The 27,441-nt window shown below is 43.5% G+C and overlaps 1 protein-coding gene across 1 annotated transcript in view; it reads left to right on the forward strand.

The window, feature by feature from the left end:
* The window catches only part of LOC126249174 (probable glutamate receptor), a 244,640-nt gene that overhangs the window by 8,359 nt on the left and 208,840 nt on the right, over positions 1-27,441 (forward strand). Inside the window, exon 2 of the mRNA XM_049950830.1 lies at positions 11,790-11,962. Coding sequence (XP_049806787.1) covers positions 11,879-11,962 — 84 coding nt within the window. The 5' untranslated portion in view covers positions 11,790-11,878. The remainder of the gene's footprint in view (positions 1-11,789; positions 11,963-27,441) is intronic.

Consider the following 27,441-nt stretch of genomic DNA (forward strand, 5'->3'; position numbering starts at 1 on the left):
CTTTGGAGCAATGACAACAGCTGCTCCCCACAGACTATCACTCTCCTCAGCAATGCCACCATCTGACTGCTGATTGATAAATACTTACATTATAAGTTGTAGGTGCCTGGGTATTCTGTACGGCTTTTAGTAGACTGTGGGTTATTGCCCGTCCGCATTTTGTGCTGCATCGCGGATGTCGCTGGTAATGGTCCACTAGGTCTTAACAAATCCATATAACATATTAACAAAGCCTCCATAGTTGACAAATCCCTTCCTTTTACGTGCTCTACTTGCTCGCGTAATAGAGATGCATTGATGGTTTGCTCGTGGAAAAGGTCTCTACTTGATCTCGTCTAGGACGTCTAAATTGGCAGTCAATAGATCTTTTGTCAGATCTACTTCGTCAGAGCCAAAATTATCCACACTCACCAGAAGCCTGTTATCTCCATCTATTATTTCCTGCACGCTTGCACGCTTCTACTCACATAAAAATGTAAAGTATGCATTTCGTCATTGTTCAAATGGCTCTGAGCTTATGGGACTTAACATCTGAGGTCATCAGTCCCATAGAACTTAGAACTACTCAAACCTAACTAATCTAAGGACATCACACACATCCGTGCCCGAGGCAGGATTCGAACCTGCGACCGTAGCGGTAGCGCGGTTCCAGACTGAAGCGCCTAGAACCGCTCGGCCACAACGGCCGGCTTCCAACGCCTGTATAATATACAACACATCGTTCGGTAGGTCAGTACCCACAATCATCCAAAGAAATTTTTCTGTAAATCTCGGTACTTTATGACGCGAATTGAGCGTAATGTGCCCTCAGTTCATTCAGTTCCATCTTCATGATCGGCGTTCCTTGCGACACTGCACCAGTTGCAGCCGTTGCTCCCAGCTGGAACGACGTCCCAATACGTTTCATACAATGCTGCAAAAGATCGGTTTCTGCATGATACTTACTCAGAAAATGCAGTCCTAGGATTGTGCAGTTAACCTCAGTGGTAAGTGGCAATACTTCCATACATTTCTGAAAACTGCTTGCTCCAATACAGAAATTGAGCAATACTGACTCCAATGATGCCATATTATAGTCCCCTACCCCACATAACCTATATTGAGGGAACAGTCCCTTCCTACCCAGTGGGTCCAGACTAGTTACGTTACTGACATACGAGTCCCTGTGCCCACTAAAAACTTGCTTTCCGTTCCGTTTATCATGCCCAAAAGCGGCACCCCGCCTCAACCGCCTTCGCAACATTCTGTTCCACAGGGAACGCCATCCAGCGGCTGAGGATTTCCCATTGGCATTTAACGAAACATTATTATGATGCCGCTCGATTTGCTTTCTGCTTCGACAATCCCATACCCACACCCCACCATCTCACACTCATAACACCGCAGCTGGTGTCATTGTTTCAGAATGTACCCTGTGCGTCTACAGCTACGGCATTTTGCTTCTGAGGAAAATATATTCTGCTTATCCTGTACTCGCGTTTCTATATCCACCCCCTCCAGTTGTGTGTCAGCCTTAATGGTAGCAGCCAAATCCTTCGGATTTTCCATCCACACTCGCCTTGGCTTATCGGGTGTGAGCCCTCTCAAAAATAAATCAGACGCCCTGTGCTCCATCTCCAGCAGAAAAAATTCATCCACTTACTCCTTCTGCGGCAACTCATAGGTTTGCGCATTGATTTTCCTTATCCTATCTAAGATTGCTGCCAACAACTCATTTAATTTCTGTGACATCTCAGTAAGTTATTCTCTGAAGAATCCAGCACTGTTCTGCTTGCAGTAACGTTGATAGAGTCCCGTCTTAAATTGTCCAAATGTACCTACCTTTATCAAATTCTAATGATATGTAATGTGTATGTTCGTGTCTCCCACTAATCGTAACTCAGCCATGTACATACGTGCGCCGTATTGTGAATTACCAAGACACGCAGTAACTTCCAGATTCTCAGTAAACGCTGACACATCCTCGTTGCTGGTTTACTTGACAAAGGAACTAGTGGGCTAGCTGTAACATGATCTACAGAAGCAACAGTATATTGCAGCTTTTGTTTCCACCGTTACGACTTGTCTACTCTCAATATCCCCTGTTAATACGTCTACCTGCCTTTGTAACGCCGTATTCTTCCCCTCTAGTTTGGCCATCTGTTTCGTCCAAATTTTGACTGCTTCTTGTATCGTCATTGCTCGTTTTTCAGACATTTGTTCAAAATGGTTCAAATGGCTCTGAGCGCTATGGGCCTTAACATCTGAGGTCATCAGTCCCCTACAACTTAGAACTACTTAAACCTAAGGACATCACACACATCCATGCCCGAGGCATGCCGTAGCGGTCGCGCGGTTCCAGATTGAAGCGCCTAGAACCGCTCGGTCACACTGGCCTGCAGGCATTTGTGTAACCTCTATCTAGCAATACAATATACTTAAAGTACACCATAAAGGAAGGTCATCTACTACAAATACTCGTTTAGAGGTATAAAAGAACTGACAGTAATCCTTATAATGGGTCGTAGCCTGTCAAGACTCGGAGCAATGATGTACACTTCGTGCCCATAACGTCGCCATGTGTCACGCCTAGCTGGCCCTGCCTGCGTACATGGTCATTCATGATCCACTAAATTACAATATTGGCATCTTACTGGCCGCAAGCACACTGACGGAAAAAAAATCACAGCACCAACAAGGGGTTGTGCTACATAAACGACTGTTGGTAAGCTTTTTTCTACATCCGAAAGATGATGTCTATTCAAACTTCGTGCCAGTCGCATAAGAGTGGCGTTGGTGACGCCACTATGAGTACGCAAATCACGTTTGCTTTAAATACACGCTGTAGCTGTCCTGGGCGTTAGTTATTTTTGAGACTGGACTGGTGAGTTGATGTTAGTGAAGAATGTCTTTAAGACGACAAAGTCGCCATTATCAGCACGTCACTGAGTATGAATGAGGTAATGTAATAGGCTATGAGGAGCTAGATGTTCCTTTTGTGGTATTGCAGAAAGAATTGGCAGGAATGTAGCCACTGTAAATTATAGCTGGCGGCGGTGGTCACGAGAACGTACGATTACAAGAAGACCGGGGTCAAGACGGCCACGTAGCACTACCGTGAGGGAAAAATGTCATGTTGGGCGTATGGCTCTGGTGTATCGTACTGCATCTGGAGCAGCGATTTGGGCAGCAGTTGGCACCACAGTGACACAACGAACTGTTGCAGGTCAGTTACTTCAAGGACAGCTCCGAGCCAGACGCCCTGTACGTGCATTTCACTGACCCAAAACCACCGCCGTTTGTGACACCAGTGGTCACTGGAGGGCAGGGTGGAGGTCTATTGTGTTTTCTGATGAAAGCTAGCCCTGCTTTGGTGCCATTTAGGAGGAGGTCAGGTGACCGCCTGCAACGAACCTGTGTGCCGCCTAGACACACTGGACCTAGACCTGAAGTTATGGTCTGGGGTGTGATTACGTATGACAGCAGGACACCCTCGTGGTTATCCCATGCATCCTGCTTGCTAATTTGTAAGTCAGTCTGGTTACTCGACCTGTTGTGCTGCCATTCATGAACAATGTTGCAGGGGGTATTTTCCAAAAGGATAACGCTCGCCCACATACCGCTGTTGTAGCCCCACATGCTCCACATAGTGTCGACATGCTGCCGTGGCCTGCTTGATCACCAGATCTGTCACTAATCGAGGACATATAGGACATCATCAGTCATGTAATAGGGCTATTAGGAGCTGGTTTTTCCTTCTGTGATACTGGAGAAAGACTCGGCAAGAATCTAGAGACTTTGACGTGGCAGTAGTGGTCAGGAGATTGTACGGTCGCAAGAAGACCAGGCTTCGGACAGTCACGTTGCATTACCGAGAGAGAAGACCATCATGTTTGGCGAATGGTTCTGGCGCATGGCAGTGCATCTGCATCTGCAATTTGAGCAGCAGTTGGCACCACAGTGTGACTGCGAACTGTTACAAATCGGTTACTTTAAGGACAACTCCGACCCAGGTGCCCTCAAGCGTGCATTCCACTGACACTCAAACCACAGCCATTTGCGACTTCAGTGGTGTCAGGCGGGAGCCCATTCGAGGGCAGGGTGAATGTCTATTGTGTTTTCTGGTGACAGCTGCCCTGTCTCGGTGCAAGTGATGGCTGTTGGTGAGAGGAGGAGGAGGAGGAGGGGGAGATTAGTGTTTAACGTCCCGTCGACAACGAGGTCATTAGATACGGAGCGCAAGCTCGGGTGAGGGAAGGATGGGGAAGGAAATCGGCCGTGCCCTTTCAAAGGAACCATCCCGGCATTTGCCTGAAGCAATTTAGGGAAATCACGGAAAACCTAAATCAGGATGGCCGGAGACGGGATTGAACCGTCGTCCTCCCGAATGCGAGTCCAGTGTGCTAACCACTGCGCCACCTCGCTCGGTGGTTGTTGGTTAGAAGGAGGTCAATTGAGGGCCTCCACCTAACTTTGTGCGTACTAGACAGCAGTAAACCTGGATTTAGGTTCTGGATTGCGATTTCATATGACAGCAGGACTATTCTCGCGGTTATCCCACGCGCTCTGACTGTGAATTTGTAGGTCAATCTGGTGATTCAAACTGTTGTGCTGCCATTTATGAACAGCATTCCAGTCCCGTTTTCCAACTGGGTAAGACTCATCCACATACAGCTGCTGTAACCCAACACACTCTACAGAGTGTCGACATGTTGCCGTGGCCTGCTTGATCACCAGATCTGTCTCTGATCGAGCACATATGGGACATCATTGGATGGCAACTGCAGCGTCATCCACAAACAGCATTAACCGTCCCTGTATTGACAGACCAGATGCAACAGGTATGGAACTCCATCCCACAAGCTGACATCTGACATCTGTGCATGTTTGCATGCTTCAATTTAACATTCTGGTGGTTACACTGGCTACTAATGTACCAGCACTTCGCACTTGCAATACCTTATTTCGCACATACACACATCGAAAAAAGTTTTGCATCACCTCGGTTCCGAGAGTTCCGGAACCTGTCCAGAAAATTGGAATAGAGATCAATATAAACATCATTTCTGCCCTTTTTATTGCTCATGAAAACCACACATTGCATAATGTACCACCACACAGCGAGACCTTCAGAGGAGGTGGTCCAGATTGTTGTACACATCGGTACCACTAATACCCAGTAGCACGTCCTCTTACATTGATGCATGCCTGTATTCGTCGTGGCATACTATCCACAAGTTCATCAAGGCACTGTTGGTCCAGGTTGTCCCACTCCTCAACGGCGATTCGGCATAGATCCCTCAGAGTGGTTGGTGGGTCACGTCTTCCGTAAACAGCCCTTTTCAATCTATCCCTGGCATGTTCTATAGGGTTCATGTCTGGAGAACATGCTGGCCACTCTAGTCGAGCGGTCCGCAGCTCGTGGTCGCGTTCTCGCTTGCCGAGCACGGGGCCCCCGGTTCGATTCCCGGCGGGGTCAGGGATTTTCACCTGCCTCGAGATGACTGGGTGTTTGTGTTGTCCTCATCATTTCATCATCATTCATGAGAGTGGCGAGTTTGGACTGAGCAAAGGCTGAGAATTTGTATGGGTGCTGATAACCTCGCAGTTGAGCGCCCCACCAAACATCATCATCATCACCTAATCGAGCGATGTCGTTATCCTGAAGGAAATCATTCACAAGATGTGCACGATGGGGGCGCGAATTGTCGTCCATGAAGACGAATGTCTAGCCAATATGTTGCCGATGTGGTTGCACTATGGGTCGGAGGATGGCATTCACGTATCGTACAGCCGTTACGGCGGCTTCCATCACCACCAGTGGCGTACGTCGGCCCCACATAATGCCATCCCAAAACAGCAAGGAACCTCCACCTTGCTGCACTCGCTGGAGATTGGAGTCAACCCAGTCAGGCTGAACGCCTTAGACACAAACACGTCTCCGACGATTGTCTCGTTGAAGGCATATGCGACACGCATTGGTGAAGAGAACGTGATGCCAACCCTGAGCGGTCCATTCAGCATGTTGTTGGGCCCATCTGTACCGCGCTGCACGGTGTCGTGGTTGCAAAGATGGACCTCGCCATGGACGTCGGGAGTGAAGTTGCGCATCATGCAGCCTGTTGGGCACAGTTTGAGTCGTAGCACGACGTCCTGTGGCTGCACAAAAAGCATTATTCAACATGGTGGCGTTGCTGTCAGGGTTCCTCCGAGCCATAATCCGTAGGTAGCGGTCATCCACTGCAGTAGTAGCCATTGGGCAGCCTGAGCGAGGCATGTCATCGACAGTTCCTGTTTCTCTGAATCTCCTCCATGTCCGAACAACATCGCTTTGGTTCACTCTGAGACGCCTGGAGACTTCCCATGTTGAGAGCCCTTCCCGGCACAAAGTGACAATGCGGACGGTATTGACTGTCAAGGCATGGTTGAACTACAGAAAACACGAGCCGTGTACCTCCTTCCTGGTGGAATGGCTGGAAGTGATCGACTGTCGGACCCCCTCCGTCTAATAGGTTGTTTACATCTTTGGGCGGATTTAGTGACATCTCTGAAAAGTCAAAGGGACTGTTTCTGTGATACAATACCCACAGTCAACGTCAATCTTCAAGAGCTCTGGGAACCAGGGTGATGCAAAACTTTTTTTGATGTGTGTCCATTAACGTGTGATCTCGAGATGTTAATCACTTACACGTATTACCTTGACAAATGTATTCCATAAATTTCATTACACTACATTAATTATTTTCTGGTGCTCCGATTTTTTTTCACATGAATGTACTATTTTCTATGACCGACCTCTTAACTTTTCACCGGACTTCAGATCCATCTGATTTCTGAACTCATACGCACGAATTCTTATGCACCTCAATCCCATCCACCTCGATTGTGCACAAAAACAATACAACAAAGGCCACAAAAATATAAAGGCCACTCAACAAATTGGTACCATTGGAATCGCAGTCCACAGCCGCTGCTGACATCACAGATGGAGTGTCCTGACGTTGCAGTACATACTTCTGACACCAGATGTAGAGACTGAGGGTGTGGCCTCTACTGTGGTGGAGAAAATGGCTATGCAAATGGAAGGAAGTAGTACTGCCTACTTCACCAGGATGTGGGTTGAGAGTGGTGGCGGTGACTGGTAGCGAGTGGCAGACCGCTAGTAAAATATCCCTAGTTGAATTAGACTTTTATTAGTGTTAGGTACACTGTTGTGATCGCTGCTGGAGTTAAGGCTGCCAACCTGGAATGACGTAGGGAGTTGCAGGCCTCAGCCAGCCATCGTCAGTAGGTACACACTGGCAGCAATGTGAGTAAGGAGCGTCACGTGCTGTAGTCTACAGGAGAGCTATGCCTGGGGACGAACTGATACCGTATAAACTTTGAAAACTATAATGGTGGTAAGTTTTATAAGTAATTACAGATATAATTTGTAATGGAGGGTAAGTAATACATCACTGCTCAACATTTTCCCAGATGATGGCAAGTACCAGGGGACATTTGAACAGAAGAATAAAAATTCAGATGTGGATGCATTTTAATCTTTATGGATCATGCAAATGGATGGATATTCTTCCACAAATAAATGGGCAGTATAACTGGACCATACAGCAAACAATACAAATAAAGCCAACTGATGTTAGTGATAATGTGATTCTAATGTGATATTTAATGTAGATGGCTTGTTACATATTTTAAAATGGAAGACAGCATCATACCTGTTGAACTGGTCAACTAGCTGGTTGCTTTTACACAGAAGAATTACAAAGATGCAGTGAATCTAATGTGTTTCTTATAGAGCATGTCATAAGTGACAGGGGAATAAGATCTTTGTTAAATGGCTAGGCTTCCCTTCTTTGCACAATCAGTAGGTCAATGTTAAAGACTTGGTATAAAATAAGGTGCGCAAACGCTTATTGCCCACTTAAGAAGAAGAAGAAGAAGAAGAAGAAGAAGAAGAAGAAAATGCAAAGATATTTAAAAAGTTGCTTCCAGTCATCAGCATCAGCTGTTAAAAGTATCCTGAATCAGATAGGAGTAAGAAGAAGAGGATTGGTTAAAGCACATCGAGTTGTACCGTTACCTAAGGCATTGGGTGGAATTGTCCGATTCCTAGTTCCTACACTGGTAGTACTTTAAGTTACTGAATCATTAGCCATCGCCCACACAGTGACGTATGTACAAAGCGCTCAAGAACAGCTTGACGAGGCGGAAAACCGCGATAGGGTGATGGAATTTGTCGCCATCAGAAAATGACTATGTTTAACACCACACAGGAAAGGCTTCAACTCTTCACAAAAGTAGCTCATAGCTTTACTACTTGACAGACCACTTACAAATACTGATCTGTTTAAATTCATCAAAAGTTTCTGCATTCCAAAATTTCATGGAATCTTTATGCAGAATGTGATGCCTAGCGCTATGTAGAAATCTAAAGAAAGCGGAGTTGTAAATTTAGTTGTTGCAGAGGGACCTAGAACTTACCGGGATACACATGTTAAAAAATAATGGAATAATGTCTACTACTTTGATTCATTTGGAGACTTACACCCACCTGAAGTATTTACCAACAGTCGTCTTTTCTACAATTTTCGACGCTACCAAAGCTTTGACACATATCTGTGAGGACATTTGTGCCTGATGTTCCTCCTGGTGCCTGCATAAAAACAAACACTGGCACAACGATGCATCAGTTGAGGTTTACATGTAATGTTGTACTCTCAAAACTTTAAAAGAATGATCGTCAGCTCTACGCACGAAATACGTCACACCAGTTGATTTGAACAAGGAGGAGAGGAGTACTGCATTGATTGGGCTATTCGTAATATCACTTAGGCAAACAATAAAGTGCATCTAGAAAGTGACCTAGTTGTAGAAATACCCCCCTGCCTCATACGATACTAATGATTTATACATATTTATAAAATGAGCTATAAAAGACTTCGAGTTATTTACAAATGTTAATACATTTAAAACAGTGATAAAAGCAAGAAAAAAGACACTATACTTTCGATATAAAGGTTTAATAGGACCACCATTAAGTTTCTCAAGGAATCAAGTTTTGCAGAGTTCTGAAAAAAAAAATTATGAGTCAGCTCAACCAGTAGATATTCTATTGGTTAGTACAATACATATCAAGTGTAATACTGAAACGAATGCGTACCTCAGCAGTAAACTGACTCACACAATCTATAGATTCTTCCCTACAGTGAGGTACCCGCTAACACCTTATTCTTTCCTTTGACTGTCCAGACATTAGAACATTTCGAGCTAAATATTGTAGACCAGGATTGGCATCTAGTCGACTTCTGAGATGAAGAAATCGTAATATGTCTACATTTCAATCAGGAGCAGCATGGGTGCAATCTATAAATCAAAAGCACACAGCAGTCCGTACACCACCTCACACTTGAAGCACAACATTGCAACATGGGAGAATTAAAAATCCTTTAAATTGATAGGCTTGAAACCATGTTATGACATCACTTGATACAACCACCCTAGTTCAATGTAATCAGTGAATTATACATCTGGAGTATTTCTCCCACAAACCTTATGCTTTGGTGACATTTAATAATAATGATGAGATCAGGATTCTCATTCAACACCAGGATGATTTAACAAATCTGAGAAACAGTATCCTAAGTTTGGAAGGAAAGATTATGAGAAAGGATGGAGACTGTAGAGTGACATTGCAACTTACCTGTAATGTTTTCGGCTTCCACTTTCTAGAATTAAGAAATAGACTGTACAAGAAATTGTGGAATCGCATCATCCCTTGAAACATTTGTTTCTCTGTTTCTGTGTCAACTGTGGGCTTGAATGGCTTAGAAAATGCAGGATGATTCATAGATGGAATGTTAAGTGACTAAACATGTATTAGCATGTGTTCACCACCCAAGATGCTAATGGGATACTTTGAGGACGTAAAATGCATTACCAAAGCAAGAACTAATTCTGGTACGAACTGCAACGGATAATAACTCATAAAAATGGTTCAAATGGCTCTGAGTACTATGCGACTCAACTTCTGAGGTCATTAGTCGCCTAGAACTTAAAACTAATTAAACCTAACTAACCTAAGGACATCACACACATCCATGCCCGAAGCAGGATTCGAACCTGCGACCGTAGCGGTCGCTCGGTTCCAGACTGTAGCGCCCAGAACCGCACGGCCACTCCGGCCGGCATAATAACTCATACATCCGTGTACAACAAAGTGATCAGAAAAGAACAAAATGTGCTTGAGAAATCAGTATGGAAAATGTCTCATATTTCTGTAACAAATGAGAAGAATTTAACATTTTTAAAAGTAATGAATGCTGGTATTCATTCATGAAATCTCTTTGAATATCGTGAATTACCAACTATATCCTGATCGACATGTACTGTTAAATCAGTTGTTGGATTAGGAACACCTAGAATCGTTATAATAGCACTGGAAAGCAGCTAAAAGGGGAACCTGAACTGTGATTACAATAAATTTGATAACAGTGAAGTAAATAATGCTGAAGTTTACCTTAATTCAGAGTTTTACCCATAATTCATAGCTGAACTGGTGCAATAACGTTTACAGCCTACTGTTTGACATTTATGCAAGGTTTCGCCGTTCTTTCTACGAGAGAGTTAAAAAAGATGAATTTGGGTGCATGCTCAGTCCACAGAAATTTAATGAATTAGCGCCCTTCATCTTGATAGATTGCTCAAAGTAACCAGTTAAGCAAACCTCATGCAACAGATATATTTTAGATCTTGTAGCTACTAACAGGCTTTGCCTCATTGGCAGCGTCAGCATAGAGACAAGGATCGGTGATCATGGTGTCTTCATAACGACAATGCTTACTTAAGTTAATAAATCCGTCAAGAAGGCTAGGAGAGTGTTTATACTAGAAGAAGTAGATAGGCAGTTGCTAGTATCTCACTTATACAGTGAATAGATATCATTTAGCTCCAATATGACAAATGTAAAGGAGTTATGGGCAAAGTTTAAAGTGATCGTAAATCACGCTCTGGAGTAATATGTGCCAAGAAAGTGGATCAGGAATGAAAGGGGTACTCTATGGTTTAATAATCAAATTCGAAAAATGCTCAGGGAACAGAGATCGTAGCATTCTCAGTTCAAACAGGAACACATAGATGTTGACAGCCAAAAGTTAGTAGAAATTCACGGATCCGTAAGAAGATCATTGCATGAAGCGTGCAACAGCTTCCACCGTCATAACTTAACGAAAGATCTTGCCGAGAATCGGAGAAAATTCTGTTCATATGCAAAATCACTAAGCAGGTCAAACACTTCTATTCATCGAGCTGTCTGGGATCACAATAGAAGACGGACAAAGGAAAGGTGAAGTTTTAAATTTCGCGTTTAAGAAATCATTCATGCAGGACGATCGTACAATCATCATTGGACCATCGCTCAGACTCCCATATGGAGATACAGTGATAGACATCCGTGGGATAGAGAAGCGCCTGAAAGAGTTGAGAACAAGTAAATCGTCAGGTCTGCGTGGAATTTCAGTTCGGTTTTATAGAGAACTTGACGGCGTTGGCCCGTTACTTATCTTTCCTCCATCGTGAATATCTCGCCCAGTGCAAAGTCCCCAGTTACTGGAAAAAAGTGCAGGTGACTCGGTATATAAGAAGGGTAAATGAACAGACACGAAAACCTACTGACTATCTGATGAATTTTCATTGTCTTCTTCTCAATGTTTTCCTCTGTTTTTTCTTAGGGCAAACATACCTATCATATCTAAAATAATTACCTTAATGATATGGAAGCTAATAGAATACTGTTCTGATTTTATTCACAGAAAAGCCAGACCGATGGGGAAAGCATATGTGTGGAGCATCCTCATATTGAGTGTACCAGCGGCGTGTGAGCTGCTTAGTGTGCCATCATATGCGAATCTCGTCGCAGCTTTACACAAACATTTCGCGTCAAGATGCACTTACATTATACACGATGAACACTACAATGAAGGCAGTAAGTACAATTCATCGAAATTGCTAATAACCTACAGGGTGACAACTATTGAACTATATGAAAAAAACAACGTAAATTAGTTACAAACTACTACAGAAAAAGGAGTCGCATGTATTCAGAGCCGGAGAATATGGTGGCCAATCAAGGCCCATGCCAGTAGCCTCTGGGTACCCCAGAATCAGAATGCGGTCCCAAAGAGCTCCTCCAGGTGACCAAACACTCTTCTACTTCGATGGGGTCGAGCTCCGTCTTGCATGAACCACATCTTGTCGAAATGAGGGTCACTTGGGATAATGGGAATGAAATCATCTTCTAAAACCTTCACGTACCGTTCGGTAGTCACCGTGCCATCAAGAAATATCGTACCGATTATTCCGTGACTGGACATTGCGCACCACACAGTCACCCGTTCAGGGTGAAGAGACTTCTCGATCGCGAAATACGGATTCTCAGTCCCCCAAATGGGCCAATTTTGCTTACTGACGAACCCATACAAATGAAAATGGCCGACAACAACAAATCGCATACGCATACACATACTATTCCCATCATGCCAGTGGCCAGTCGTGCACTTTGAGCGTCCTATCGGAAACTGTTCAGAAGTTTATTTCATATAGTTCAATAATTGTCACCCTGTAGATGAGTTCCACAACTGATCAAAACGCAGAATCGTAATGCCACAAACTGGACCACTAGACCCTACGATCTGGTTAATACATAGGTTGTTCCACGCAATAGATATCGAAACGAGGTTTTCTGTTAGTGATAGTATGAAAAGGGTTGAGTATGTTTCTTAGTCTGTAATGTTTGTCACTTTTCATCGAACGACATGTTGAAGGAACGTCGGTTTTTCTGAAAAAAGAAAAATGGAATTAGGCATTTTCAGTGGCACAGCACACTTTCAGCCCCACGACTTCATTTCCACTTGGTAAGGGAGATGAAATTGTATTCTGACAGCAGACTTTTGTCTAACGTTCTGCACATTTCCCTGATACTTTTTCCGAAAGGCTTTGCTTGAAACACTAACAAGCGTTACATCAATGTAATCCCCTTTTGAACATCTCTCGAAGACTGTTAACGAACCCACGTTGTCAATAAGCAGAAGTATTGCTTCAATATCCTGGTAGGCAAGGAAGTTGCGAATATGAACTATACAGTAGAATGTTCTTCCTTTAATGTCCAACACTTCCCGTAAATCCTTCGCGATTTCTTGAACCGTTTATGACATATTGCAGCTGTACAAGTTATATATTTATCTCTACTCAAAGTCACGTTTACGTGTGGCAACATTCATCATCAGGTCTCATACATATATCAAACACTGCCTGCGATCATTAACAGCAAACCTCTCTATACCATAGTCATGAGACGACTTCCAACTCATGTCCATCGATGGAAAACCTGTTTCAGTACCCTCCTCTAGACGAACGAAGGTACGTTTCCCATTCCCCTGCCGCATCTTGTGCATAAATCGAGTCTTCAGTGTCATATACTGTAGATACGAAGCGACTGTTACTATACTTTTCATGTTCGTCCTAACCGAAATGTATGGATGTGGGTCATCGAGGAGAGGGAAAGTCTTAGGATTTTTTAATTCATTGGTGTATAATATACTCAAATATCCTCGCAGAAAATCAGACAGCACATGGGTATGTCAGCAATATGACCATATACATATTGAAAACTGTGTAAAAAAATATGAACAATGACGTAAAATCGGTAAAATTCGAGGAAAAGCTAGTTCAATCACGAAAAATTGATGTGAAATACGTAAAAATTGAGGGAAATACGATGAAATATGTAAAAACGAGAAACAGTAGTAAAACTGTGGAAATTGATTGAGAATGCATGAAATCAGAGCAAAAAACCCTGAAATGAGTACTGAGCAAAATCAATAACATTGCTTGTTCTGGAGGAGGAGAGTAGACTGATACCACAAATACACACACCTTAATAGTGGAAAGATGAGGCATTCTAGAGATCTGGCGTCAAGGCGAAACGGCAATATTATCCCACACATTAGCAATACAGTCTAACACTGGATCATGATTTCTATGTGCAAGAGGAAGGTTACCAGGGGCGGTGGCTACTGATCGTGATGATTATTTACTTCTTCGTATACATTTTCGGATGACGACGATCATTTCATAGGACTGTTGTGAACATATCATAATTTCCGAACCGTAATCGGGCTTGAACTTCATATACGGCAGCCATCGTACATCTCTGGAAACGTATGTAGTGATTGTGTTACAAAGATGTTTTCCTCGGTGTGCATGGTAGTAGCTTTATCACTTTACAGTTTGTAACCATAGTTTATCGTAGAGAAACTTGTATGGAGAATGTATGTCATGTGCTGGAAATATATTTCTTGCACTGGAATATTGACAGCGTTGCATTCCACATTATTAATAGGTCGGAAACCACCTGGTTTTAACATTATAGTGTGTTTAAGTGCAGAACCGTGTAGTCTTATGAGTGCATGTGTTTATCTTCTACAATCATATTTCCCTTATCAATATCTGGTATGTACTGATCCGAGACACTAGGACAATACTTCAGAATTGATAGCGCAGTTGATTTACATAAAATGCTTAAACTCCATATGTCTGGAGCTCCATCATCGCGAAAACTAATTAAACCTAACTAACCTAAGGACATCACACACATCCATGCCCGAGGCAGGATTCGAACCTGCGACCGTAGCGGTCGCTCGGTTCCAGACTGTAGCGCCGAGAACCGCACGGCCACTCTGGCCGGCGCAAATATAAGAGTAGAAGAAGAAAAACTGTCGTATATATCATCACAACACTCTAACATCTCCTATACACTGATAATGGGTGGTAACCTCTTTGACATGCGCGCATCTGGAATGGTCTTGAGCACTTGGAGGGCGCCGTGAGTGAGATTGGTATGGAACAGTCTTCACTGAACAGCAGTTATGGAGTCAGCTAGCTGTGTTCCTTCACGAGATGTGGAATGTAGTGTGCATAGTAGCCTCCTATTTCTGGTCTGCTGCAAATTAAATTGGTGACAGTGTTGCAGGAAGGGTTGGTCAAAGACAATGCGGGCAGATCTTTCAAACTCTAACTTGATCCTAAGAATGTGAGCATGCTCTGTGACTCCCATCTGCATAGGGAAAGTTGGCAACAGTGCTAGAAATATGTAGATCAGTACAGGATGCTGATGTTGGTATCTGCATTTGAGAATTAACCACCAATGGATGTACTGCACTGTCATCTATCTAGATTTGTAATCTAGTGAAGTAGTGAAGGGGTGGTTAGTGATGATACAGAAATTGAGAAGCATGCTGGCATGTCATTTGTCAGAGTTGAAATAGCAGCAAAACTGGTAAAATTGCTAAAATTGATTGCACTGTCAGCTGTGCTTACTGAAGTACATTGTCCCATATCGACAGTGTCTTTTCCCTTCAGTCCATCCAGTGGTGTGCTGTTGGTAACCACATAATGATTGACTGATGAAACTTGTTTCAGATGGAGAGAGAGTCTTGGTAGAAGCAACATCTTCCGGGGATGGCCTGCATGAAATAGTGATTGTGTACATGACTGCGGTATCAGGAATCAATTGAAATGGAGCTCCGGTACATCTTCTACCACGTCACTGTGAAAGATGAGTTTAAATGTAGGGGTCATGAATCACCTTCGAGCAGCTGTTTTGATATGCTCCACAATGCAGAAAAGCTCTTCCAGTTTCCATATGTTGTGTTGTCTTCCTGATTTTTCGCAATAAGAAACACACCCTCCGTCTTTTATTTCAGTCATCCTGTGTGTTGTGATAGCAGCATCAGCATCATAATTTATACTGTGCAACGTCTAGGTTTCTGTGAGAGCCAATGGATCAAGATGTGTTAATGTCAGTTTAGTACCTGACACAGACCTCGAAGTCGTGGAGGAAAAACAAAATGTATGGTGGTGTACAAAGCTGCAGTCATACAATGCTTTGATATGTTACAGCAGAAGAAACACTGTATCAAGCAACAATACAGGGACTCTCTCTTCCGACTGATGATCTGTGGAATATGGTCCTCCTAAACTGAAACTTTACACTGGTCTGTGCAAGCAACTTCGATCACTTGCCACCTGCTCCCATGGACCAATACATGTATATGGGATCATCATGTATGATAAACATCCACATGCAGACTATTTTTGTTTTCGATTTATCATGAGAGAGAGAGATTCAGTAAAATCTTATCGAGTTCTCTGCTGGATGACACTAGCAGAATATTTACAGTTTGTAGTTTTTCTCTGTTGGATGGTACAAAACAACGAGGATAGAGAAAATTTTTGGGTGACAGACATGATTGCACCCTGAGAGTTACAGATCTCCTTCGGACTGTGGTAACTTCATGGAGTATGGAGACACGCTGCGGTGCAGTAGCAGAATCCTCATACTTCTTTCAGTCCCTCTATGATGCGCAATCTTCCTAATTTTCCTGATAAGGAACACTACCTTAAATACTTGTACTGTCTTTACTGCTACTGCGTATTGCAGGATAAAGCTGCATTAGGCACTGTCCTTCAACATTGTATCAGGTAGGCAGAGCTACAACATGTTTACATTTCCACTGAGTCGTCAAAACATGGTCTTGTCACATAACTCACCTAACCCTGTTTCTCCACGGGATGTGGAAGGACTTTTATACAGCGCTGACTGACTTCCGTTCAGTTCTGACTTAAACTGAAAGATCACATGTACATAGCTGCAGGGGAGGTGGGGCAGAGGCTGAGGAACAGTTACAAGATGAGGAGGGACTGTCTAAAATCCACACTGGACATATTGTCACGTAGAGCCGGCCGGAGTGGCCGAGCGGTTAAAGGCGCTACAGTCTGGAACCGCACGACCGCTACGGTCGCAGGTTCGAATCCTGCCTCGGGCATGGATGTGTGTGATGTCCTTAGGTTAGTTAGGTTTAAGTAGTTCTAAGTTCTAGGGGACTTATGACCACAGCAGTTGAGTCCCATAGTGCTCAGAGCCATTTGAACCATTTTTTGTCACGTAGAGTAATGTGTAAGTAGATGAATGACGAAACTCACTTCACTTAACGAAGGTTTATTCAGCACTTGCACATACAAGAGAGTGGAGGGAACTGCCTCCAGACAGAACACATATGGTGTATATATAGCTACAGAACATTTCACTACAATGTTTCTTGCCATTTGTGGATACTTCTAGAATGTACTCGAGCCGAATACAGAAATTAAAATTTTTCAGTTCAGGTGACTTTGGAACTAACGAGCTTCCATGCAACTACCTAGTATCATAACCACTACACTACGGCGACTGCGCTACTCGGCTTCTTCTGCGACATTGCTCCCTCGTTAAGAGAACAGCGTCTCGGTGTTACGTCCTCCTAGTCCGGGAATGAGTCATCGGTCCTGCATACTCCGACTCCCGATGACTGATGTTCGCCCTGGCGGTGATCTTCTTAGAACTTCCCTTGCCGCTACGTTCTTCGTTGCCTTTCTGTTTGTTGCCTGTCCCTCGAGCTTCGAATTTACCCTGGGTTGCAGGATCCTTATAGGGCTTCATTCGAAGAACGTGGATTGTATCTCTGATCTTTCGTCGTCTTGTGTCGGGGTTGAAATATTCAACTTCGTAAGTAACAGCAGACAACTGTCTTACAACCTTATAAGGTCCAAAGTAGTGCCTGAGGAGCTTCTCAGAGGGACCAACCTTCCGAACAGGAGTGAAGATCCAGACAAGGTCACCACGCTAGTAGACAACAGGGCGGTGGCTCGCGTCATACCTTCGGCGATCGTTTTCTTGAGCCTGCAGCATGCGGAGTAGAGGTAACTGCTCAGCTTCCTCAGCTCTGGTTAACACCTGGCTGATGTAGTCGTCATCCACGTCATCAGGATGTAACGGAAACACAGTGGCCATCGTCGTCGCCGCCTCACGCCCATGCACCAGAAAAAATGGCGTAAATCGTGTGGTGTCTTTTTTGGCAGTGTTGTAGGCAAACGTCACGAAAGGTAGCACCTCATCCCAGTTGCTCTGCTCAACATTGACGAACATTGATAGCATGTCGGCCAAGGTCTTATTAAGGTGTTCAGTAAGACCGTTAGTTTGCGGATGGTAGGCAGTCGTCATGTGATGAGTAATGTTGCACCGATGGTTTATCTCTGTCACAAGATTCGATTGAAAAACTTTCCCTCGATCCGTAATTAACGACCTTGGGGCACCATGTTTTAATACAATGTCTTCTACAATGAATTGGGCTACCTCGAATGCTTCGGCTGTATTCACGGCTTTTGTAATGGCATAGCGCGTCAGTGCAAACAATAATCCACCTATTGACACTAGCAGACGTTGGAAATCGTCCGAGGAGGTCAATCCTAACACGCTGGAAAGGCGTTTCGACTGGTGGAATTGGTATGAGTCGGCCAGGTGGTTTCTAAAGAACTGCCTTTATCCTCTGGCACTCTCGACAGTGCGACACATAGTGATGGACACCCCTAAATAAACCTGGACAGAAAAATCTCTTGCGGATCCTATCGTATGTCTTAATAAATCCTAAATGTCCGGTCTCAGGTGTGTCATGGAATTTCTGTAGAATATCTAAGCGCAGGTGTTTAGGAATCACTGGTAGCCACCTCTTTCCAAACGGATCAAAGTTTTTCTTGCAAAGTAATCCATTAACTACCTTAAATTGTCCTTTCACATCCTCTGACCGTTTTAAGTCAAGCATAATTTGAGATAGCTTGGCGTCCTGCTTCTACTCATCATCAGAGAGATCCTGGAGTTTTCTTCCACTTTTGTACACTATGGTAATGTCATACTCTTGAAGACGTAGTGCCCACCTGGCGAATCGTCCTGTTGGAACCTTAAGGGCTGTCAACCAACGATGTGAATGATGGTCTATAACAACTGTGAATGGCATTCCATAGAGATACTGTCGATATTTGCACATGGCCCAGATCACAGCAAGACATTCTCTTTCTGTAGTTGAGTAGTTTCTCTCGGCTTTTGTAAGTGTACTAGGCTATAACCTTCTCTTTTCCACCCGAATTCTGCACCAGAACAGCACCGATCCCATACCCATTGGCATCTGTGTGTAGTTCTGTAGGTGCTCTTTCATCATACGGACCAAGTACACGGTCAGTCGTCAGAGCTTTTCGCAGCACATCGAAAGAATCTTGTTGAGCACCACCCAAGACAAATTTAGCATCGGCTTTTAACAACTCTTGGAGTGGCCTGGCTTTGATACAAAAGTTTTTGATAAAACGACGGTAATAAGAACACAATCCGAGGAAGCTTCTCACACCTCTAATACTTTTAGGAGTAGTAAATTCCGTTATATCTCTCATCTGGCCGCACACCTTCGTTTGACACAAGGTGTTCGAGTATTTTAATTTCTTTTGCTCCGAAGGGACACTTTCTTGGATTAAGTTTCAGTCCGGCACTGGTGGAGACACTTAAGAACGGCCTTCAGTCTTTTTATGTGTTCATCAAATGTCTCTGAGAACACTATAATGTCATCTAAACAACAAGGACACATCGTCAACTTCTGGTGCCTTAGAAGATTATCCATCATTCGTTCAAAAGTTGCTGGTACATTACACAAACCAAACGGCATTACCTTAAACTCATACAGGCCCTCAGGGGTGATGAATTCGATTTTCTCACGATCAGCCTCATCTACTTCGATATGCCAGTATCCCGAGTACATGGCCATGGTTGAGAAAAACTTAGCCCCCTTCAGACAATCTAGTGTATCGCCAATTCGTGGAAGAGGGTAAACGTCCTTTTTAGTTATCTTATTATGCTTCCTGTAACCAGCACAAAAGCGGCAACTGCCATCCTTCTTCCTGACGAGAACCACTGGTGACGACCAAGGGCTCTGCAACGGCTGATTGATGTCATTCTTCATCATTTTCTCTACCTCGTCGCGAATTATTCGACGTTCCGTTGCTGACACACGGTATGCTCTCTGGCTTATTGGTTGATGGTCTCCAGTGCTAATCTGGTGCTTCACCGTCAATTTGTCAAATTTGCTCTTCACATGTCTATTGAAGCATTCAGAGAAATCTTGAAGAATTGCAAGTAGCTTTTTCTGTTGTTCCTTAGTGAGATCTGGTGATAGTCAAGCTAGAAGATCTTGTCTCGTAGTAGTAGCAGCGCTAATTTCGCCCACAGAATCGTCATGGGAGGTTACTATGACGCTCAGCTGTTCTGCAATTGACGGCTCAGCGTTTGCTACGCACATGCGTCTTGGAAGGGTCTGCGGTTCTCTATCCACAATTCACCGAATCCGTTCTTAAACGAGACGGCAGAGGCTGGGATGACCAAGTTATTCTTCAGTGGTATGCTTCTCTTATATTCCACTACAAGATCCATGGGTTGATGCATGGCATGACACATGACAGCTACCTTTCTAGCGCTGACTGCAGGAATGATCACTTCATCCAGCACACACAGTCTCCACACACTCGGATGCGCATCTTCCTGTCCACAGTATCTCATCTCGTCTAGCATAATCTTCAAGCGACCACAATCTATAATTGCTTGAGAAGCTTTCAAAAAGTCCCATCCGAGAGTGACATCATGACTACACTCTTGTAAGACGATGAATTCTAAGGGCTGTGTATGGCCACTTATACCCACACGAATGACACATCTTCCTGTAGGTTTTACATATTTCCCATTAGTCGCCTTCAGCAGAGATGTTTTGCTGTCGACGAATAGGGTTTTATGCAACTGGCGACGGTACTTCTCCGAAATGACTGAATATGATGCTCCAGAGTCCACAAGAGCTTGGGCTGGTCGGCCATCCATGAGAGTATCGACGTAGTTTCCTATCATTTTTGTAGTGATCGACGGCGGAGGATTTTTGTGTTCGGCGGCCTCACCTCCAAGGACGGTCGCACCCTTTAGTTTACCAGGTTGCGGCGGCTAAGTGATCGGCTGGAGATTCTAAACGGCGACGGAGACCTTGATCGGCGTGTTGGGAAGCGTCCTCTCCAGTGGCTAGCTTGCGGCGATGGTGACCTACGTCGTCCTGCACCCACATCTTCTTGTTTATCTTCGTCGACCCAGAGTTGGTGCCGGGCGGGGTGGCCAAGCGGTTCTAGGTGCTACAGTCCGGAACCGCGCGACCGCTACGGTCGCAGGTTCGAATCCTGCCTCGAGCATGGATGTGTGTGATGTCCTTAGGTTAGTTAGGTTTAAGTAGTTCTAAGTTCTAGGGGACTGATGACCTCAGATGTTAAGTCCCATAGTGCTCAGAGCCATTTGAACTATTTGAACCAGAGTTGGCTAACATCAGTCTGCTGTCTTCTGGCGCGGGCGTCATCAAATATCCGCCGCCTTTCTCGAGAACAGCGCACCACATGTCCCGGTCGTCCGCAGCAGAAACATACTGGATGGTTATCCTGGGTCCTCCAGACGTTTTTGTTTTTCATGCTGCGATATTTTTTGATTAAACTTCAATCTCTCACCTAGACAAGGGAGAGACGACGGTCGTAATAAAATCGGATGTATTACCGAAGTTACTAAGTAATACATAGTATAAACCTGATATTTACAACTTCTCTGTGCTGTTATCTTAAGAGATTTCATATGTGGCGAGGCATATGGTTACTTTAAGAGAGAATTTGAAAGTGAGGAGGCATCCTGTGACAGACGTACAGCATGCTCTTATGAGCCAAAATTGAGTTTAATATTGCAGTCGCCAGCCGGAGTGGCCGAGCGGTTCTAGGCGCTACAGTCTGGAACCGCATGACCGCTACGGTCGCAGGTTCGAATCCTGCCTCGGGTATGGGTGTGTGTGATGTCCTTAGGTTAGTTAGATTTAAGTAGTTCTGTTCTAGGGGACTGATGACCTCAGAAGTTAAGTCCCATAGTGCTCAGAGCTATTTGAACCAATATTGCAGTCCAGTGATGCTGGTCGTAGCAGATAAGAAGATACTTTTTTCTACGTGATGAGATAATACTTAAAGAAAATGTAGCCTATGTCATACTGTTAGAGGATTTTCACAACAGGTAACGATAGTTTAGCGATGTGAAAACGCGTATATTCACCGATTTCTTGTCTTCGAAAATAACTTATATAAAAGAGAGAAGTCTACATTTGATGTGAGAAATTCTAAGTTTATGGCCAACAAAATTTCTGTCTCGGATTGGGTAAAGTGGATTTTATAAACTGGAGGATCTACGTTGGGGTGGAACTGGTTAGAACTACTGTATAGATCAAAGCCACTGGGAGGTTCCTACCCCATTCTGTGGCATCTAGTAGTTAGGTCTACGAGATGAGTGGCTTGCCAAGCGAGTGCAATTATTATTCCTACATCAGAAATATTTTCATGATTATCATACCCATTGCAACTATGCTTAAAATATGAGCCATAGTGCCTATCAGTTAAGCTATAATTTATTCTCATCTTTACTTCTTAATGCAACGGAATGGATAACGCATCTGACTAATAGCTAGTGCACATTTCTGATGGACTCACTCCACCCTGGCTAGGCCACATTTCCTTCCTGTCGTATATATTTTATCCAAAGCTTGGACATCCCAGCAAGAAAATGGAGGTTATGGTGAAATACCTCAACAAAATGGCTACCCGCAACTCAATAATAAAGACCACTGTTTGTCTCACATATCTCCTCTATTATTACAATAAAATCTTTCACGCTAATGTTGCAAAATTTCTTGCACTACACTTAAACACAATAGTTAAACAAGGAATTCTCTACCCAATGGGCATGACATAACATCAGCATTTCATTATTCTATGGCCTCGTAATATTTCTGTCTATTGCTACTGTGCACTTTCTGGATTGGTAAGGAACCTTTCGCTACTTCATTCTCCCCCACACTCTCGTAATCTCATTCATTAGGAACATAACGAATTTACTGACGTTCGTGCTGTACTAGGAAAAATCATTCCTGACCCACTAAAATCGCTACTGTCACATGCAAATCCCACAGATTAAATACCCATAATAAATCACTCTGACAGTATAAAACACATCTCAAAAAACAAAATGTTTGGTTTTCTACTCGTTCTACATTCCCACATAAAACAATAGTCATCCCAGATTCACACGTCACTGACCCACGTAATAATTTTCCTACCACAAACTCTGGAGGATTTATGCACATCTCCCTGTGCAATGCAACCCACATGGAGTTGCCGGGTAGACGGCTGACTCACCTTATTTCACTCTCAGAGTATCTGAATATCAAGCTGGCGTCACATGAATGTATCTCATAATGGAAGTTTTGGTATCTTATTTATCTCACACACGGATCCTCAACTGAATGCTAGACCAAGCACATCTAATTCTTTTTATTGTCTCATAGTCAGGTTGAGATTCACACTGTACTCACCACGTGGAAGTGCTTGTCTCTAATTCAAGTTCTGCACACGGAAATCTTAATTAGTTTCAACTTAGATTTACACACGCAAGTATTTCATCTTAATACTATCACACGCTAGTATTTCGTCTTATAATTACAACACGTGGTTTCTTTGTCACTTCCGAAGAATCCGATGTTTCCCATGAGTTTTTACCTGCCTATCTTTTTCCGAACAATTTACATGAGCGCCCCACCAAATGTTTCTGAAAAGAGAAATCATTAGTTCATCTACTACCATTTTCATTTAAATTTGTTTTTCTGGAGCACATATAGAGCACGTCTTCACACCTCAGGAACCAGCGACAGAGTGCTGAAACATGGTTGTTCATGTGGTCATCCCGCGCTTCCGCAGAAGTGGGGGAGGACCTTGCCACCGTATTGGCCAGCCACATTCCAGGCCCTCTAGTGCTCTGGTATACTTCCTTTCTTTGGTTTGGCCAAAGGTGACCAGAGAACCGTATCAAAGATGATTACAGAATCTACCTTCACTATCTGTGATCAGCAGACGACCAGCCATTCATTCAATTCACAAACATTACCAAACTGGATTCAGGGATCTATTTTAAAGAAGTGCACACCTGAATAATTAAACATACAAATTGCCCTTCTTTCCTACATTGGTATCTGGCTTCGGTGTATTAAATAAAATGGTGATGTTGAAACGTCCCCTTTTAAACAATTTTACACGACTGTGCTTAAACTGACACACAATATTTTGTTAGCGCAACGCAATCTGACTTTCAGAATTCCCTACAAAAGAATGGCCCTGACTAACATTAAACTATACCTTTCACAAATCACCAAATCACTTACCTCACAAAAATCTTCGTTACTCCCACTACTGCAATACAGCAAGCGCCACTACTGCTAGCTAAATAAAAGATTCAAACTATGGAAGGCACTAACTACTGATAGGGATAGTTAGCAAATGAAAGATATTAATAGAGAACAAACAATGTATTTACCTTGATATCATCATATATAAATATAGCAGTTCATGACAAATTTCAAAACTCCGCCATCTCTCTCCCCACATCCACCACTGCTGGCGGCTCACCTCCAACTGCGCAACGCTACGCGCTGTTCACAGCCAGCTGCCCAACACCACAATGGCGAGCATTACAACAATGCAAAGCAGCCACAGACCGCACACAGCACAGCCAGTGACCTTCATACAGAGGTGGCGTTACCAATAAAAAAACCTAAACAGACTACTTACAATGTTATACAAAAAACGCTGTTCTGACAAGAACAACGAAGTATGTTGTTGTCCATCTTTTCTATGTTGGGCAGTTTGTTTGTTTTGCAGTGCACTGCAGCAAGTGGCAGGGGTGGTCATGAGGAGTTGGCAGCTGGATGTAACAGATTAGTTCAATTTGTGATGGGTCGTTAGGTACAGAGAATGCGCCGACCTGTCTGACATTGGCCATGGCAGCAGGGTCTCGGAAAGTAACCAGTGTCCTGCGGGTGCAGGGATAGAAATGGAGGTGTGTGTTGTGCGAGGGAAGATTCAGGTGTTTGCACTGGACGTATTGATAGCATCTGAATTCCTGCCACTTGAGTCACCCCCTGATGCCCTCCATGGCCATTACTGGTGCACTCTGGCATACATGTGCATCCACGACTGCGGCTGCAGCAGTGGCGGTAGTTTTCGCCGACCACTGGGTATTAGCGCCAGCAGCATATGAGATTATTGGCTTGCTGTGTGTGGGCCTCAGGATATGAGCGTACAGGATGTGTGACTGTTTCGGTGATCTCCACCATCTTGTATTTCTCAATGTATTTCAGTGCACTCTGTCCTGCAGTGGTATATGCCCATCCTATCACGCAGTAGGCTCTTGCTCTTTCCGAATGTAGAGGAGACAACAGATTTAGGAATTCTATAGTGCTTTAAAAAGCCAGTCACGAAGTCAAATTCCAGATTGATAGCTAGCTCCGACATATAGCCATGATAACTTATTACTATGGATAGTATCGCAGTTTAAGTGTGTTGTGTTTAGTGGTTCAAAATGGTGCAAATGGCTCTGAGCACTATGGGACTCAACTGCTGTGGTCATAAGTCCCCTAGAACTTAGAACTACTTAAACCTAACTAACCTAAGGACAGCACACAACACCCAGCCATCACGAGGCAGAGAAAATCCCTGACCCCGCCGGGAATCGAACTGTGTTTAGTGCTTCAATACATTGCAGCGATATTTGTTGTTGTTCTTACTATCCTATCATACGCTAGACCCTTTCCTCCCTTCTTCGTCGTGTTGTAACTGAGAAAACCGGTAAGCTTAGGAACTGTATAGTAATTTTTAAAGGTAAAATACACTTAGCAAACCTGTTGTGGTCGGAAATTCCATAACCGCGATGGTTTAAATCCACCTCTAAATTTGAAACTCCAATTATCATTTCTTGCATCACAACTTCCAGGCATGAAATCAAGTAATAATAGGTTTGGATTATTTAATCAAACTTCTCAGCAAAAGCATAACACTATTGTTTAGGCTCGCTAACTACTTTGCAAAGAAGGTCTTTTTATTTCGAGTAGTTTTAAAATGTGTGTGTGTGTGTGTGTGTGTGTGTGTGAGTGAGTGTGTGTGAAGCAAATTATTTAAACGCTGCCTATTTAACGATTTAATTAATATTTCTGTCGGCACATTTACTGAAGCAACATTTATGACATCTTCAAGATGTGTGTGTGTTTGACAATATCCCGCACATTGCGTAACACCACATTTAATAACTCCTGAAGCAGTTTGGGATGTGTACCACAAGAAAGCAAAACAAGAAGGCTGGATGCAGTATAGAGTCCATGGCGGAATGAAGAAGTGTAATTATTTAAATATTCCCTGCTAGTTCCTATGTCATCTGCAAAGCAGACTACAGTTCTCTCTCTCTCTCTCTCTCTCTCTCTCTCTCTCTCTCTCTCTCTCTGTGTGTGTATACAACATTTAGTTCCGATCTTTTTAAAATGTATTTCGAGTCAGCTACAAGTTCTATGACACTGTCAATTGGCGTGTGTGTGTAATATCTACTGTGTCTGCCTTGTATCCCCTATATCACGATCATGTGACCAGAAATTAATTATTTATTAACTTCAGCAGTATTTCTGGATCGATTCCCTGTCAGGCATTTGCTTTGGAAGGAAGACGTCTCTCATGTGTGCTTGTATCCGACAGATTGGTTCATGCATACAAACCACTTGAGATGGCAGGATACACCGACGGGATGTGTGCTTTTGTTCCAGGCATTTGTACAGTACTTCATTGAGATGTGGGGGCAGCCAAAATCTAACGGCCTGCACTGGTGGCGAGTTGCGAGAAAGTTTTTCAGATGCTTTTAATTGATCTGTGGCGGAGTAATTACATGTTTCCTTATGTGATTGGAATGAAGAAATGTAATTATTTAAATATCCCATGCTAGTTCCTATGTCATCTGCAAACATTAAATATTCCAAACAATGCAACCGATTTGCTGACAAATTCTTTAAATAAACGCTATTCCATACACTTCAATGTGTCCTTAAATTGTTATAACAAACAGTATTTCATACACTGCAGCCAATTTCCTGACAAATTCTTTAAATAAATGAATAATCTATTTTTCAAAGTCCGCCTTGTATCCCTTAAATTGTTCAAATAAACAATATTCCACATATTGCCTAAATTGTTTAAACAATATATCATATGCTGCAATAGATTTCCCACCAAATAGCCAGTTAATTCAGTCTTGAGGTAGGGGTGAGGGAGGGCTGGGGTGGTTTCCCAGGGGGAGAGGGCTTAATTAGTTTATCAAGTTATTTGATTAGTCAATCAAACTGATACAAAAAGTGTGCATGTATCGGTAAGTGGAGTTCCCAGAGGAGTGGGGGACTAGAAGGTAGTGGGGGAGGAGGAGGGGGCGGGGTGGGTGTTTCTCTGAAGAACGAGTTGTACCCAGGTCGTCATAATCCACTTAGCAGAAGAATATGTTAAGGACCTTTTAATCAAAAGGAGAGCTTATCGCCAGAGGTCATAATCCACTTAGCAGAACAATAGGTTAATGACCTGTCAATCAGAAGAAAACATTAAGTTTGGCCCTGAATGCATACTTGCCCCTGACGT

Source organism: Schistocerca nitens, chromosome 3 (genome assembly GCF_023898315.1).
Source record: "Schistocerca nitens isolate TAMUIC-IGC-003100 chromosome 3, iqSchNite1.1, whole genome shotgun sequence".
Taxonomy (NCBI): Eukaryota; Metazoa; Arthropoda; class Insecta; order Orthoptera; family Acrididae; genus Schistocerca; species Schistocerca nitens.